This window comes from Falco punctatus (assembly GCF_963210335.1).
Source record: "Falco punctatus genome assembly, chromosome: 3".
NCBI lineage: Eukaryota > Metazoa > Chordata > Aves > Falconiformes > Falconidae > Falco > Falco punctatus.
In genome coordinates this window covers 29,583,261-29,602,253 of record NC_137582.1, presented here as the reverse complement: position 1 = coordinate 29,602,253, position 18,993 = coordinate 29,583,261, and the positions used below count along the sequence as shown (strand labels likewise).

Genomic DNA, 18,993 nt, shown 5'->3' with positions numbered 1-18,993 from the left:
GGGGAGCTAATATAATGAAGAGATACAGTAGCATTTTGAATCAGTGACAATAATGGGCCAGGAATGTGAAGTGGAGAACTAGTCACAATCCAGTTAATGAATTAAAAAATCCATATGGAATACCAATATTTGAAAACATTAATGGGAAATCCCACTGCTTTCCAAAATCTGATTTAGATTATACACACAACATCACAGCATTTCAGGAATGACATACAATACACATTTTCTGTATGAGTAAAATCTATTACCTGAGGGGGGTGGGGGGGTAGGTGGGGTGGGGAAGAAAAGAAAAAAATATTTTAAACATTGTACTTGTTGATTATATAAGAAATAATACCCATCACTATGAAATCACTCTCTGGCAAATTTTTATATTTTAAATACAAATGCTTTCACCAGTTTTATAACCATATACCCATACGTTTCCTCTGTTGTGTTAAGACTTCACTTGCATTCATTTATAAGTGAACTCTATCCCTGGTTCTAGGGATATTCTAGCTACACAGCTTGAAAGACCATAACACTTTTTTTTTTTTTTTAATTTGCCCATTACAAATAACATGCTTGTTGCTACATATTACATTAAAACAAGATTTCACCCACCAACAAATTTTCCTTTTCCTATTTCTTTGTATTGCTTTATATATTTTGATTTTTTAACTATGAAGAGACTTGTAAGGGCAGGAGGTGTGGGGACACAAGTCAGGACCAGTAAAAATAAACCCAAGCCTCAAAACCCTACAAGGTCTGGCACTTTCTGTTTCTCACTGAACTTTCTTTTTCTGTTATTCCCTGACACAGCAGACAATTTGCCTCTAGTATAGACATACGTGCACGAGCCAGCTACGTTGCCCGACTGCCTGTTTCTTTAATGGCTGATCAAAGTAGATAGAGCAAACTGTGGTTAATAGTGCTACTGATACACAGCTCCTGAAAATAATTCTATTATGTCTCAACTAAGAGATACACCGATAGATCTAATTTTAATTCCAAGACTTTGGCTAACAGCATAGCATACTAAAACCAGGATACAGACCTAAATCTGTGATTAAAATTTCAAATGTCAAAAGCACCATTATTTTCCTGATTATAATTTTTTAAAATATAAAGTTCTTTTATAAAACGTATAAAATCATGAAATGTAAAACATTTTATAAAATGTTTTTTAAAGTTATCTTTTAAAATGTAAAAGTTCTTCATTTGCATTCTTTCTGGGTTTTTCACTTGCATTCTAAAACACAGTATTTAGTACTCTACCCTTTAAAAAATTATATTCCCAAAGACGCAGACAGTTTACAGCTGCAGCACAAGAGGACTATGCCAGTAAATAAATGAGAATATTTTGGTACTGCTCCTCCTGGTGGCAACTTTAATTTTCTTTACTTCCTCCCCCTAAAATTTTCTTGCTAAATGCAGTGTTTTCTGTGAGTTGTATTTTTCCCTTTCTAACAAGGGTACTCAGAAAGTAAAGGCCAAAAGTGCCTTTTTGCACTGCATTTTAAAAGTGCCAGAACAACTGAGTTATTTCCAAGTGCTTCGTTCAGTACTGCAATACAATACAAAACTGACTCACAACATATTGCCATTTCTCCTATTAAGCACTACAAACGCACCACCTCTAACTCACAGGCAGGGAAATCTGTTTGAAGCACAGTTACATTTGATTTACAGATTTCCTTGACTAATACTAATAGCCACTTGCAGTGCATACGGTGCTAAACTCACTAAAATCGAAATCAGAAATGAAACATTTTCCTGAAGCTTGAAAGTTTTATTTTAGAAGTTCATGGGAAAAAAAGTGATGGCTAACAATAAGAACAAATATGAAATGGAGTCTTAAGTGACCATTTTCATATTTCCTGCTATGATGTTTTATTTCTTCAGACAAATCAAGGATCTGGATTTGTTCCAAAAAAGCAGCACTGTAGTTTCCAGTATAAGAGTGACGAAAGTCTTTGTCTTCCTATTACGTCTCAGCAAAGAGAACAATTACCTTCTAGTACCTAGAAGGCTTAAGGATCACAAAAGTCCACCTCAGCACTAACAGACTAGTTGTCCCAAAAAGGAAAGCACACAGGAATTCCGATCAATAGCGTTTTTCCTAAATCAGGAGTGATGTACTGAGAGAGAGGAATATAAAACTTTTTCCAGGGCCTGTGCATGCTCCAGAATAATTAATTTTGTGGGTTAAGCCAGACTGCTTCCAGAACTATCATTGCAGTATTTCTCACAAGTACGAGATTTAGCTAATACGGCAGTAGACTATACTGGATCTGGAAAAATAACTATATAAAAATATCCAGTGGATCCAAGTTATGCAAGTGCCCATTTACATGAAATGGAAGTGATTCTTTCATACAAATTCTTTTTACCGTTCATAAATATTGATGTAGAACTTCTGATCTGTTGTTAAAAAAGGTAAACTCACTGATTAAATAAAACCAAACACAATCTCAATTTTAACTAGGAAAAAAATATAAGGTATTAAAGCTGAAGTGTCATGTTCTCATACTGTTTATGAAAACAGATCCAAGAACCAAGCAATAAAATTAGCTAACTCTGGAATTAAACTGCTGTTCTCTTATGTACAAGTAATAAGCCCCAAACTCGACAGGGGTTTCTGATGAACCAATATACAGCAACAGAAACAGTGCACGAACGTAGAACTCTCATCTTGAAATGCTACAGAAATGACAATAAACTGCAGAAACTGCACAACATTGTAACATAAAGCAAGTACAAGTAAAACCAGGCCTATACCCTGCAACCCTATGTGACTAACTCTTTGGATCTCCTTATTTACCGAAACAAGTTAGAAGATTAACAAAAGCAACCCTTAAAGCATCAAAACGCAATCACAGAGACTTGATTATCAGGACAAAAAATTCAAAAATACTTCAGCAGAAACAACCTATAAGACCTCATAATATGCTTGTAATGTAAAAGATCTCATCACCACGAGAAGTTTGCTTAGAAAAGACGGCCTTGCACATCGCACCCAAGTCTACATCGTGATAGAAACAAATGAGCCGAGGTGATTAAGACTAGTGGATTTTTCCTGATGCATTTTTAACATTCATAGGAAAAAAGGGGATGAAGGCTGATAAAGCAAAAACTAAACGAGATTAAGCAAATAGGGCAGCTAGCCTTTAGAAATCTCCACTACGGTTTATGCATGTAAGAACACCACTAGAGGGCACCAAAGACGGCTAACTAGGCTGCAATACATTAAAGTAAGATTTACATGCTGGCAAAATTTAGTATCCTGTAAAATAATTTCATTTACTATTAACACCTCATCATCACCTTTGAAAAACGTGGCTGTAGTCACAGCTATCTTTTTGTAAAAGCACTGTAGTAGCTACATAAACACATAATATAGTTTGGTCAAGAAGAAGGATTTTGTAAAAGTTCCTAACATGTACAAAAGCCAAACTACAACCCCAGTACATGCTTAATGCTGAGCACACATTTAAGCTTAGACCCATCAGGAAAACATGAAAACTTTCAGCACACGCTCAAATCCCATCAAATTCAACAGACCTGTCATGAAACAGTGTTTAAGCTTGTTTCCTACCTCCTTTTAATTGAGATGCCCAGTATCAGTGACTTCCTGCACACAGTTACATCCCTTTTTCACTCTAATGGGCAACGAAAGCGTTCGCTCTTCCTATAATTGGTTTCTGGCTCTAAATTGCTGTGGATTCTATCAATATGCTCTTAAAAAAACTCTTCATGCCCCTTGGTGGCTATATTTAACTCAACAAAGTCATCTTTACATATTTGTAACTTCAGGATACTTAAAAGACTGCAATCAAATTTAATTAGCACATAATGTCAAGTGCTCCTTGGGCTGAAGGAAAAATGCTATGAAAACAAAGTTTAACACTTTGTCATGTAAAGTTACATGCATATATATACAGATACATAAGATTATATACATACAAACAAATGGAAGATGCACGAAAGTAAATATAAAAACTTTCTGAAAAATACAGCCTGGTGTATGAGATTTAAAATACAGAATAACCCAAATGATTCACTAGTTCCTTTGAAATAACTATATAAATATTGTAAATATATAAAGCAATAATTATAGCAATTATTTCTTAAGGTCTCCAAAGAGAGATACCAACTCCTCATAACTGATGTATGATTAGCCAAAGAAACTTTTGTACGAACGAATAAATAAGCCTGCAAATATGAATAACTGATTATTGATGGTTGGCTAAGTTGTTGATAGATGGTTAGTGGTTGACAACTAAGAAAAACAAAAATGGAGTGCTTAAGTAGTAATTCCTTGTTTTAATATTCTAAACCAATTAAACATTCCTCACATAATAAAGACATTAAAATGTAAAACAAAATGTACAGGAAGAGCTGCTTGTTAGCTCATTCCTTTAAAGATCCACAGAAATAAATATTTAGACATGTTTCCTGCAAGCTGCCAGGCAACGACTAACTTTACATTCCCATAATACAGCTGCCCAGCCTCAGCATCCAATTCACATCACACTTCAAAAAACGCACAAAAGAAGAGATTGGTCACGTTTAGTAATGACTAAACTAACATTTAAACTTTGATATTGGGATTAGCCTTCTGTAGAATACACCACTTGCAATTTTTGCTTAATTAAAAAAATCTGTAAAATTACCTCAGCACCTATCAAAACATGTCAGGCTCTCAGAAGGTGTTCTCATCACATCAGCAGCTCTCATAACAGGCATAAAAATCAATTCAGAGTGCACTGCTGTAATGAAATTATCTCTCTCTGGAAGGATACCAACCTGAAGACTATACTCAACCTGGTCATGTATTTACAGCTGTATAATAGAAAATTTTGAACAGCAAAAAATATTTATGTTACAATTGACAACTTCCCATACTATATAATGTTCACAGACAGTGTTAAAAAAGAAAAATAAGAAATTTTAGGATATGACTCTTCCTCACTTGAGGGAAAACCACCTGAATCAATCCTGAAAATGAATCACATAACTGTCAAATCCTTGCACTTGATTAATTCTCCAAAACCACTCGCACTCCATTCTAATTTCAATTAGCTAAGTCACTTATAACCTGAGTGACCATTACAACATATATATGGCTGTAAGAGGGAAATAAAGCTAGAAAAATGTACGCAAACATAACTGCTAGGGTTAAATCTAGTTTTCTAACAAAATGAACATCACAGAACATTTTACAGCTTTCTTCTAGATGGGTCCCAAAACACATACCAGTGCGTAATGAGCACAAGTGCTTACATTTTACATAGGAAATTCTTGGGGGTTTAGATCAATAAATTCAAGTCCCCAACAGGTTAACCGAAATCATTCTTTTTCAATAGTATATGGATTCAATTCAATGCCCGTGAGAGACCTTTAACATTGATAGACTCTACTTAGCACCAACATCAGTATTTGCTCTTGCTTTTAGGTGTTATTCAATATGTATTTCTCTAAGTTTAAGTCTGCCTTTGCACTTCTATGGTGAGGACTTCACAGTGACATCATTTGAAAAAATCCACTTTTAAGGCATTATCTTCCAAAATCTATGTGCTATGTGGCTATTATTTTCCAGCTGAAACAGTGACTCCAATTCCATATACAATTTGAAAATATTTATAGATATTAAAACATGAAGAAATCTACACATGACTTACTGCCATTACTACTACACAAGACAACATAGGGATTGTCATTATCTTGTTCTAGAACTGCTGCCATCACTGCTTATCAAAACCTGTACAATCATTTGAACTGTATGTTTGACAGGGTTCTGTGAAAACCGGTATACAAGGAGGAGGAATGTGCGATGGTTATTTAACTTTACACTTAAGTGCTGGACTGCTGACTTCATCCACTACAGTATACCAAACTGGCACTCATATTACCTGTTTTCCTTTTCCAGAAGGGAAAGAATAAACACTCAGAAATATAAAAAGAACGTCTATTGTTTTTCTGGCAGTTCCTCAAACAAGTTCCAAATTAAATCAAAGTCACAATCTTTGAGCTTATTTTGAAATTAAGCATTATTTCAAACTGAACGAAGTGGAAGCTTTTGGGGGATTTGCTCTTTGTTTGCATTTTTTTAAAATGACACAGATATTCCAATGTTTTCATTTTATTCTTCTGGGTTTTATCCTGGTTTCCTTTAATATATGGGTCCATTGATCAATCTCTGCCTAGCATGCTTTAAGAACTAAAATCTATGCTGTCCAGAATTTCACTTAATTTAGGCCTCTAACACACCTACACTACATGTTGCTCAGGACTTGCAGTACATGAATCATACAAGTTCAGGAAACATGGTACAGAAAACTTCTCTGATCAAAAAAAACAATTGTAACAGTTTGCCCTGCTGTTTCCTAGTTTGGCTGGTTTTGTGCTTTTAACTGATCAGAACCTTTAGTGACTGCAGCTGGACAAGCTGCTGGTGTCATCTATCTATCTCTCAATGAATCTGGAATTTCTTACAATGATGTACTGCATTAAAACTCAGTTGCAAAACATGGGAAGTCTGCATTACAACCAAACAATTATTAAAACCATTTCAGAAGAAGATTAGTTCCACATTTTGACAACACAAAAGCTATTCATAGGTCACTACCAAAAAAGGAGTTCTGACAAACTGTATTTGTCAACAAGGACATCCCTCCTCCTCACCTCACCATCACGATTCTTCATTTCATTCACTTGTACCGTCACTTTTTCTATTAAAGCTAAGTATTTCCAAACCTTTTTCACTCAGGGCTTTACCAAGTGATACAAAATTATTAAGAGCATGTATTTTACGGATAGCAAAAGTCATACTTACTATCAAGTACAACATCAACAGTTTTAACAAAAGTAAAGATTTCATCCCAATTACAAACCTAATCACAGATTATTTTTTTAGAATCATAAAACCCTATAAAAATTTAGGAAATTAGAACTTGTCAACAGCATAAAAACATAAACAAATAGTAACAAAAGAGCACTTTTTACTTAACCTTTTTATAACAGCACTCTTTTTCAAAAGTTTAACTATTCAATATAAACCTTACAACAAAAATACCTGGACATCCTCATCTCTATTACAAGATATTTTTGCAGTAGTAAATACATGGTGGCTTATGCTCTTCCTTCAATAAAGCTGATGGAGCTAACGGGGGGGAAAAAGGCACAAAACCCCTACAGAATAATCTCTAGGAATAATGAAATTTATCTATCCTTGATGAGGATAAAAAATACAAAGTTATCACACTGACAAGCACCACCTCCCACTTCACCAGCAGCACCAGTCAGTACTTCCCTTTCATTTGCTCTACTGACAAGGGGCGGATCTTGTTACCTTTGCATGTGGCCTTTCTCTACAGTCGGAACTTCCCCCAAGCTCAAAAAGATCTATTCCTTATCCCTACTGAAGTTTACAAGAATGACATAAACTACTTCTAAAAAAAGATCCATTTCTTTGTCATGAGCAAAGCTGCCATTTGCTGGAAAACTACAGTTAAACTCTCAGTCACCTTACCGTGGTATTGCAAACACAACCTCTGAATTACCGTCTCTTCAAATGCACACATAGGGTAAGAGAGCCGGACTTACCTGAGCTCTCAGTGAATTGGACTACATACTATTTGTGTAGCCTCGCCTACTACGGGACCTCTCTCACAGCAAGCAAAACAGATACAAGACTGTAAGGGTTAACCATTTTGTGTTTACCCCAAGAAAGAACAGTTCCAATAACCTGCTACGCAAAGTTAGAATGTGTCGTTCAAGCAGTAACCGACCCTTCCCAGTATGCAGTAACCACCCACTTGAACGCTTATATGTGTCTTATGCTCTTAAATACTAAGGAATACTTTGCATTAATGTCTTTTGTGCTTTGTATTCAGTCTACCTTCAATACTTTAAGTCCAGCCTTCACAAAGTTTACCTCATTAAGATACACCCATAGAGTCAGCGAGCTCGTCTTGCTGAGGAAGCAAACTACTTAGCTCAAAAATGTCGCTACAAGGGCGCATGTACTTAGGGCCAAACATAATATATGAGCCCAATATCCAGGATCCATCTTTCAACATGCCCTGAAAATATCACTTGATATTATTTATTACTTGTAGTTAATTAATTATAGCCTATCGGCATAGAAAACTGAAACGGAGTGCAAGACATGAAATTACTAAGGATGATAAAACTATTTCTAAAAGACCATCAATGATTAACTCCAAGGATACTATACAGCATTGTGTGCATGTTCAATGTATTTTATTATTTTTTTAATAATTCTGAAGTCTTACAAGTATAGCAGTACAAAGGGCTTGCCCCAACAAACAGCCGCCTTCTCAAAACATTAATATTGCTAAAGCTTTTATCCAGACTTTCTCATCCTTCTTGCCTGACATCTTAAACTCTAATCTAATGATCCTTCCACTCGAGGTAATACAACTAACAAAGGCCCATTTTCCAACTTCTCCCCTTCTGTCTTTCATTATGTTGAAGTCATGCTCTTTTTATTTTTCTACTACCTTTATTTTCTAAGTCTCATTCACAAGCCCCCTTTCATGGCTTTCTTCTATTCTGTCACTTCATTCTGTATTGAGAAGTCAGTTCTGACTCAAATTGGCCTCTTCCATTACTCGCCTATTAAATTTTCAAACTCCTTTATTCTTTTAAGTCCCTTGTCACTACCAGAAGGGCTGCCTCTAGCCCTCTTCAAGACTGTCATTATTGTCCTTTAAAAATCTACACCATGATCCTGAAAAACAATTGAGCAAGGTACGCTAATGCCAAGCTTCCCATGATGACTGACCTTCTATCCCTTCTGCCTGTGCCTCTATCATCCGTTCTGACCTTCTGACATATATTTAAGAGCAATTTCCTCAAGCAGAGGCTGACTTCCAGTTCTAGGTTTGTTGATGCTTATGCAGTGATATATGACTACAGCCCCTATTTCCATAGGCTACAACTGCACTTATTTTTTAAGAGCAATTCAACCTTGCAGCAAAGGTGGCTCATGCCATCCCAGGCTGCATTAGGAGGAGTGTTGCCAGCAGATGGAAGGAGGCGACCCTTCCCCTCTGCTCAACATTGGTGAGGCCACACCTAGAATGCTGGGTCCACTTCTGGGCTCCACAGTACAGGAGAGACATGGAGGGAGAGAGTCCAATGAAGGGCCATGAAGATGATGAGGGGACTGGAACATGTCTCTGATCAGGAAAGGCCGAGAGAGCTGGGACCGTTCAGCCTAGAGAAGGCTCACAGGGGACCTCATCAATGTGTACAAATATCTGAAGGAAAGGTGCCAAAAGGGCAGAGCCAGGCTTTTTTCAGTGGTGCCCAGTGACAGGATCAAAGGCAATGGACACAAACTGAAACATCAGAGGTTCCCTCTGGACATCAGGAAACACTTCTTTTTTGTTTGTTTGGTTTTTGGGGTTTTTTTGTTGTTTTTGGTTTGGTTTGGTTTTGGTGTTTTTTGGTTTTGTTTTGTTTTGTTTTTTAACTGTGAAGGTGACGAAGCACTGGCACAAGCTGCCCAGGGAGGTTTGTGGAGTTTTGCAACTGGGAGATACTCAAAAGCTGTCGGGACACAATCTTGGGCAACTGGCTCTAGGTGGCCCTGCTTGAGGAGGGGGGTTAGACCAAATGACTTTCAGGGGTTCCTTCCAACCTCAACTCCTTCTGTGACCCTGCTCTCTCAGCACTGCTAACCAAAGATGATACTTCTGTTATTTTCAGATTTGAGGCACTTATCTTTTACACTTAGTGACAAGCAGAGTCTCGCTGGCTTCTTAACTCAACCTGTTCCCTAACTGCACTACAAAAGTACATGGCAAAACTCTGTTCTACCACAATGATAACACAAATATCAGATTCCTGCCCCAGTCCTGGATTTGAGGCTTCCTTATACTAAACATTGAATAATCGAGGAGAAAAACAAACAAAAAAAAACCACAAACAAAAAAAACACCTCAACAACAACAAAAGGAGTGCAGCATTACATTCTGACTTTTGTACCCACGCAAGAAGCATGAGGAGTTGTTAAATGCTTCTTCAGTTGAGGTGGACCAAATTTGCATTGTGCCCTTCCACCCAGCAGTGGGAGAGGGAAGGTATACACCACATACTGAGCTAGCATGGATTATTTCATCCATGCCTAGCAATTTGATTGTCCATCTGAACCTCAGATTAAGTAATTAGATGTCATACCTAGTTTTGGGTTAATGCATGACATCAACAACACCCAAGTGTTTGAGGTTTACAGTTCAGGAGGTAGTAGTAGAGAGGAAAGCATGCCAGTAAAGACATTGATTTATTACCGACATAAAACCCTAATCTCTTCAGAGACCAATTATTCAATATAGCAAGTCGCAAACACCAACTCTGCATGTCAAGTCACACATCTCCACACAGGCAACATTTTTTAATGTCAAAGAAACCAACATCCTAACTTTCCCTGCCTGTTTTATTACTGACTACACAAATACAGTCCAGAGTAAACCATCTTTATAAACACAAGCTGTCAATACTCTTAGAACAGAAAAAACAACCAGCGAACAAAAGACCATAGTGTCTGTTGGGATATAAAATACTCCACAGAATCTGCCTGAGGAGTATTGCTGTAACAGATCATAACCTAACACTCTGTAACACATAACAAGGATTCTACAGTTTGGGATAGGGCAGACTGCATTACTGCACTGCTCTTTTCTGTTTGCTCAAAGCTGTAAGATTGTTACTAACATTCCAGTCTCCATCTTCTCTGTGTGTTATTCCTGAATGACCTTGGTTCTCATTGTATGTGTGGCAATACACTTCTTTAAAGCACGTACTGCTGTGTTGCACAAGACTGCCCTAAAATAAATCATGTAGGGAGAGTAATAATGCCAGGAACACTGACTTACTCCTAGCATTGCCAAACAATTCTAAATGCAACCTATTTACCACGACCTGCTTCTCTCCTCCAACATATGCTGACAATGCCATCTGAATAATGAAATGTTGTCACCATTTTCACTTTATAGGTGCAATTTGATTCAAACCATATTGTAATCGCTACTTACTGTGCATCATAACTATTCCATACATTAGACTTCAGAAAAAAAACCAAAAAACAAACCCACCACCAACAACAACAACAACGTTAAGTCCCCCTAACTGAAAGTTAAACCACTTGTCTAGAAGCCCATATGTGAAAGGGGAACCTTAACAGTTTTGTTTGTTGGGTTTTTTTTTCTAATGTTAGTCCAAACCACTGAAGTTGACATTGTTTCTTTTCCCACTTCCTAAAAAAATATTTTACTAGGACTTCTCATGGAATAGTGCTGAAAACTGACTCATACAGTATTACTCACAGCAGTATTACTCATCATAAATAAAAGTAGAACACTCAGCCCTCATAGGCTAAAAAAAACAGGTAGAAACCTGGTAAAGAAAAGTATATGAACGCAAGTACAGGAAGCAGGGGAAAAACAGCGACTTTCTATAAAGTACAGACAGTTAAAGGAAAAAAAGCTACACACTGAATTTTCTTCCTCCTCTTCTAGTTCTCTCTGCTGCTCCTCATGTCGCTTTGCCTTTATCTCCATAGCTTCAGTGATCAGATCCCTTAAAATTGAAACTGGCTTGGCATTCTTAATAAATGTATGCTAGGAGGTGGAAAAAAAAATAATTAGATTATATAATATTATTACAATAGTTATGCTTCAGATGAGATTATAAGTGTTACTCAACACCATAGATTTCAGTGATAAATAGTATTTTACATGACATGTTAATTAAAATCTACACTAACACAACACACAATATCGTTAAGCTGCTTCTGAACTTAAACTATACTTTATTTTTAATAAAAGCAAGCCTTGGGAAATGTAATCATATAACAACTGTTGTATAGTTAAGGATATAATTTTCCAAAGGAAATGTGCAGTAAGTAGTAAATAGAGTGGTGATTGTCTGACATAGAAAAACAAACTTTTTCAGATATTCAGTTACAGAATTTAATTAATCTTAACAAACTGACAGCATAAATTAGTGGCTGTAAGCAGAGTAAATATGGCTGCCTACTTCAACAAACCTGTACTTCATATGTCATAAAACGTTTCTTGATCTATGATGCTGAAATGTGGAACAAGCAAAGAAATACCTTACGTTTACCAGGAAGATTAATTTTTAACTCAAGGCCATTTAAAGCATCACCTCTTCATTTAAGACAACAGGCATTATACCATTTACATTCATTTTTCTGTCTAGTGAACACCTGCTGTTAGAAAAACTCTGATTTTTGCATCATTATACACAAACAAAATTTAGGCAAAACATAACTAAGCACCTCAGAAATTTATTGTTAAATACTAAAAAATGGTTCCACATAGAACAGAATTGATGAAGCTTAGTCTCCTATACATCTCCCTTTGTACATTAATTCAATTACTCTCCTTTTTCCTCCATGATCTTTCCCCTCAAGCAGTATTTTGATTCCCACTCACATGCACCCACAGCACCTCCAGCTTCATCACACATGCTCCTAATTCCAGCTGGGGGAAAAGGCAACACATACTTGTGCTTGACACAGTATTTGCTTTTCTGGCCAGTAAGCACATGGAAAGAGGATCACTGAAGCTTGCTTGGGGTTTGGTGGTTGGTTGTTATATTGTGGGGGGGGTTCTTTCTTTCTCTTACTTGCACACGTTGCAAGTCTCTTCTACCCACCTGCCAGTATTCAGCTAACCATATGAACTTCAGATCTCTAAGGTCTGAAGTACTGTTTATACATCATACTATGACCTGTAACTTTCAATTTTTACTGTCCTTGCAGTCTAAATTTTATTTTCCACACCGTGAGAACACCAAAATAAATAAAATATTCATAACATGACTTATGAATTTGATGATCTATTACTGGAAACTACTTTGGAAAATTTTTATATTCTCCTTGTAGCGAGTTTACTAGGATTTACATTTTAAGAGGCTATTGCTAGCTAGAATCACAATAAATCTAGCATGAGTATCTTATAAATGAAATTTCAGAAGATGAGATTCTTATATAGACTGATGAACAAAGAAAATTAAGAATAATAATTACCAGTAGTAGTGAAAAGAGTAAAAAAATACTAAATTATCCAAGTTTAATGACTTAGGAAAGTAAAAGGAGCAAAGGACCTAGCAAAATTTCTCATTTCTGTCTCATTATCAACGCAAGCTTATTTAGAGGAAGATTTAGATTCTATTTCTATCATCATGGAACATACTACAAATTTTCTAGAAATCTCTCCACCACCAGCACCACACACCACCCCCCTTTCAGTGCCTTTGTTCTTTGTTTTTCCTTAATTACTTGTAGGCTTATTATGACGGCCCCGAAAGGCAGTGGATAACACAAACATGGGACCAAAGGAGAAAAACTTTCTTCATGTTTTCTCCCTCTCCCATGCACTAAAACGCATAGCCCTTGTAAAATTATGTCTATTTCACAAGGACTAAAATCTTTCTTGATAGATCAGTCCTTCCTGTTTGATTTTCATAGTTTCTTGAAATTTCTCTACTTTATTTCTATCTCAGCATTAAAAAGATGCAACTGTTACATTTCTGCAGCTACTAGAAGCTTAGGTCAGCAAGTGGGCAAAAGCCTGACACGCCCAGCCCTGGTTCCATAGGTCTACACTGCCAATACAGTCACAACAGTGACTCGAATTTTAAAGTGCCCACTTGGTATAACACAGTCCAAGAACAAACTTGTTATACTGTCCATCTGTATCAGACCCTTCTAGGGCACAAAGCAACCTGCCTGCTTAATTTGACATGACTAGAAAGAAAGACTGAATATACTCCATGGGTGGTCCACGCTGAAGGGTAACCTGGGCTCAAGTCCTTTGCTTAACACTTGCCTAAATCCTGAGATCTATCGAGGGCCTCTAACCAAAAAGCAAAGATCCAATTTTAATAGCAAGAACCATCCCTAAACTATACAAAGAGAAATTAATTTTTAGAAGCAGCAAAGGAGAAATAAAATGAGGGTAGAGATGCAGGAGCTGACAGAGAAAAGAGCACAAAGTGGAAAAGAAATAAAGCATGATAACAGTTAAAATGAGATTTGCCCTTAGAAATTTTCACAACAGTTCTGGTTTGAGACTAGAGGAAAAGCGCCATAAAACTTGCATTTCCTCAGTAACTTAAATACTGACCTGTAGCAGCTGTGTTGCTGTAGCTCTTTGTTCAGGATTTTTCACTAAGCATTTCTTCACAAAATCTGTGAATTCATCAGACCAGAGCTCTGGCTTTCGGAAGGTTGGAGGAGGATTTGTAGGAATCATAAAAATAGCCTAGATAAAAATCAAACAACAACAGCAAGTTTAAACAAAGCACATCACCACAGCACTAAAGCCAAGTAAATAAATTGCTTGATCCACCTTTCTTATCAGGCTAAGAATCTGGAGGTCAAATTTTAAGTACGCTAGGATTTCCACTCAGATCAAGATTCAGAAATTAAATCCATCTGCTACTAATGTAACAACTTCCCATTAGATTTTCCCTACTTACACTGTACCCCTCTGAGCACATCACTCATTATTTTACCTGTTGCTGTTTATCCATCTTGAGACATCATAGAATCATTTAGGTGGGGAAAAACCCTTTAAGATCATTAAGTCCAAACATTAGCCCAGCACTGCTAAGCCCACCACTAAACCATGTCCCCAAGTATCACATCTACATGTCTCTTAAACACCTCCAGGGATGGTGACTCAACCACTTCCCTGCGAAGCCTGTTCCAGTGCTTGACAAGACTTTCACTGAAGAAATCTTTCCTAATATCCAAACTAAACAAACCTCCCCTGGCACAACTTGAGGCCATTTCCTCTTGTCCTGTCACTTGTTATTTGGGAGAAGAGACTGACACCCACCTCGCAACAGCCTCCTTTCAGGCAGTTGTAGAAAGCTAGGTCTCCCCTGAGCCTCCTCTCCAGACTAAGCCACCCCAGGTCCCTCAGCCGCTCCTCACAAGACCTGTGCTCCAGACCCTTCACCAGCCCTGTTGCCCTTCTCTGGACACGCTCCAGCACCTCAACATCCCTCCTGCAGTGACGGGCCCAAAACCAAACTCAGGATTCAAGGTGCGGCCTCACTAGTACAGGGATCACTTCCCGCGTCCTGCTGGCCACACTCTTTATGATACAAGCCAGGATGCCGTCGGCTTGCCATATCTAGGGAGGAGTTTTATAAAGGATAATGGTGACTTCAAGAGGAGTAAGTATTTGGCTCAATGAAGTTGCATTGTTTTTCATTTTTATATTTCAATAGCATATCATACTGCACGTACAACTAAGCAAAAATTACCTATTTTTTTCCCAATATACTTTTTCACTGCAGATGGCAAACACGCCAAACTAAACCAAGTCAAATGTAATTCTAAAACTTTCCCTAAAACTTGTAGGAATCCTGAACTGTTTTTGCTTAAAGAGGATGCTGATTTTGTTCTTTCAGAAATTCTTAGTAGAAATGACAGCACTGCTTGTTTAAACAGACACATATAAAGTTGCTGAGAAAAACCAAGTTCACCTTCACCTCTCTTAACTGCATTAAGCTTTTCAGGAGAATTGCTTAGGAAATTTGGTAGGATTACTATTTCCTTTTGCATTCATAATTCTTCAGATGTAGTTTTAAAACATGCTTTTTCTAAAAAGATTCAGAAAAGATGACAAATATCAAGTAACTTGTCTACTAGCAGTGATAATTTACTTGAAATTGAAAAGGCAGCATTTTACCTATGTAACAGAAATTTCACGCTGTCAAGAACCATATGCAGACATATTTTTTAACTAGGAAAAAAGATCTATACTATACAAAAAAAAGGTTTGCCCTACTTAAAATTATATATGTTGTGCCATTTTCTTTGTGATTTTTTCCAGGTTTTCCTCTTATTATAGATTTACACTTGTAGGGGGAAAAAGAGCAGTAAAATTCTGCGACTACTGAAAAATAATTGGAAATTTTGAAATTCTGTATGTAATATCGCACATGCATTCAGTATCATTGCTTAAGATTTATACATGATAACAACAAAATATTTAGAGCTAGGTCTATTGACAGAAATAATAAGCTATTTTCTTCTAAATGCAGGTTCAATTCAACCACACTTTTCAAAGTGAAAGGGAGTAGTAGTTCTTAGTTTTTCTACAAGGACAGGCATAAATAAATACTCAGAAAAGGGGAAAAAAATTGAAATGAGACATTATGCACACTGTTAACACAGTAGAGACACCAGAAGCTTCAGGTTATGTTTGAAACATGGGGAGAAGGAAGAGGAAACTTCCTGAGATTTTATCCATGACTTCTCAAGAAGACTTACTGACCTTGAGAGTTGGTTTAACTTGTTCAAATCCTCATTCTAAAATTCTTCTCATATGCTGAAGAAAAGCAGAACTCATGCAAAAAGATGCAAAACCTGTTCACTGTACTTTTAATGAAAACTTATTTCAGTACTGTATAGTTTGCTTTAATTCAAAGCATTTACAAAACTCATTTAATTATCTGACTAAAGATCTTAGGATCATTATCTGACTAATAGAAGAATTACAAGAGAGCTGGGCATTTTATTTAATAAAGAAGAATGCTAAAATAGCTTTATATTTGCAGTGGGCAGCCACGCCAAACCAGTATATGAACTCAAGATAGGAAAGGTGGCACTCTATTACCCTGTAATTGGCCTCACCTACTCCACTTATACTGACAATTAATCTTGTATCACAAGTGAAGCACTTCTGGTATAAAGCAGTAGCTAACAAATTGAGCTGTTTCTGTCCTTGAAAGTAATCATCTCTTCTGAACTCTGAACTGATGACTTTTGATCTTATCTTCAGCTACTCTTAACAGCTAGCTCTGCAGTAGCAATTGAAAATACACAGCTGTAACAGAAGACTGGTAACTTCTGTTTACGGTGTCAAATTGTGTACCTCCTGTTTGATAACAAACATTGACCTGTCTTTCCACAGGTAAGCAAAGCTGAGTTTCAGAGTCCTACTCAGCTCCAATGTTGTAGGAAAACTATTTACCATTGCCAATTATTTTCATCAACCAAACAGCAGCTAAGAACCACAGCAAAGAAATTACTTCTTTATAATTCACAAAGGACAATGAGAAGAAAGAGGGAATTCATGAATCATTCTTTTATGGCAGGCAATAAAAGCCACAAAACTAGATATTCAAGAGCTAGAGTTAGGGTCCTAAATCCACATTTATGCTTTGTATGTTTGTTGAAAATACCTACTTCAGAAACATGTATTTATTTAATTATTAAACTGCAGGCTTTTTTTAAAATCCTCATAATACAACATGAGCTGTGTTAGGTGAAAAAAAAAACTTCATGTGTACAGAAACTACTTATTCCAAACATTTAGTCCAACTTGCTAATTATGCCATGCACTTTGATAGCATGTACCTCTCCCTCCAGCTCGCAGCACTCCCTTTCATTAAACTAGCCCGAAAGGCTGGTTTTCAGTTCCAGCTTCCACCCCCACCACCCCCCCCCCCCACACACTTCCTTACTTTGGCTTGCATATTTCTCTGCATAAAAGTTAAGTTCCCTCTCTTTCAAAATAGTCTATGATTTAGCTTCCAACTACTTCTGTTTCCTTCCAAGCAGCTTGCAAAGCAGTCACTGGAGAATTATAAAGCTAGTCCCAAATCTCCAAGAATAAAAACAAAATGCTTATCTGACAGGAACTTATTCCTCATTTTCGCTTCCATTTCTTGTCAAATACATCTCTTCTATCATAAAAGAACTCTCTCCTATTTAAAACAAAACTAAGCTGTTCCAGTCACTCTGTTCCACAGGTGCCAAGGGAAGTAGGAAAGCCAAAAGACTTGTTTTTTTCATGCTTCTTTCAACTTACCCTATATTACTCCAGTCTCTCCATTCTCCCAAACCATTACTTGTCACGATTTTTTGCCTCCACTCCACTTGTAATTTTCTCTAGAAGTTTCCCACAGCTATTGGTATTAGCTCCGCTCTCACAGTAGAGCTGATGGCAATGCCATCAATAACAGGTTGGTGTTAGGCAACTGTTGCTTAAAAGAAAACCCAAATATAATCTACCATCCACAGAACAGCATGGGCTGAACTGGCAGTAACAACTGCAAGAAACATTAGGAAGAAATTGTTCAACAGAGGGGACAGCCTCTGACATACTATGAAAGAGCTGGCGCCAACTCTTCTCCCTCTCCCACCTACAACATCACTATCCACATTTCCTTATGTATCTGAGAGACTGGCAAGTCTTACTCAAGTAACACATCAAATGTACAGCCAAGTTTTTAGACCACATGGCTCAAGTCTTCACTTCTAACCACTCAATCATCCTTTAAAAAATGATAAACTCTAAGCTGTAAGATGTTAGAACTCAGGCCTGAGGGACCACGGCAGCTTAATCGGTGTTTGTCTTCATCTGTTTGCAATACAGAGTCCACTCCAAATTTGATCCTGAACCGGCCCTTCCACCTCTAAACCTTGAGCCCAGCTCTACTTTGAATCATCTTTCATACATTGCTCTGATGTCCTACATCCTGCAGTGAAACCAGAATCCAAGGCAGATTACAGTATGTACCCAACAAAAGACGGGGGTAAGATGCATCAGCCAGGGCAGCTTTCAGTGACCACTTCTGAATTGGGCACTAGACCATCTAACAGAGTTTCTACCATAACCGTTGCCTGGAAGTACTTACCTGCTTGATAACCAGCAATTACAGTTAAGCTGAACACTGCACTGAGGACCAGGTCTTATATGAGAGCAGAACTGCACAGGTCAGCCCATGATTTTCTTTTCACTATTTTGAAAGGTCCTAGCATTTTAAATGAAGTCCAGGCTGAAAACATTTTTTCCATGAAGGTTATTTTATGGACAATTTTGTTGGCATGAAAATGTAATTATAGTGATGATGATGAATTAGGAAACGCCAAAAGAAAAATGAGAACCTCATATACCGCATTTGGAATTTCCTAATCAGAAAATCCTT

General features: G+C 37.2%; 1 protein-coding gene across 6 annotated transcripts in view; it reads right to left on the bottom strand.

Moving 5' to 3' along the window:
- Positions 1 to 18,993, bottom strand: part of STK3 (serine/threonine kinase 3) — a 149,368-nt gene that overhangs the window by 59,174 nt on the left and 71,201 nt on the right. For all 6 annotated transcript variants that reach the window (XR_013926950.1, XR_013926951.1, XR_013926952.1 and 3 more), the window contains exons 7-8: positions 14,169 to 14,306; positions 11,508 to 11,633 (exon numbers count right to left, since the gene is read on the bottom strand). Coding sequence is in view for 3 of the 6 variants with exons in the window: in XM_080380123.1 (XP_080236249.1) it covers positions 11,508 to 11,633; positions 14,169 to 14,306 (264 nt within the window). In the remaining 3 variants the exon portion in view is untranslated. The remainder of the gene's footprint in view (positions 1 to 11,507; positions 11,634 to 14,168; positions 14,307 to 18,993) is intronic.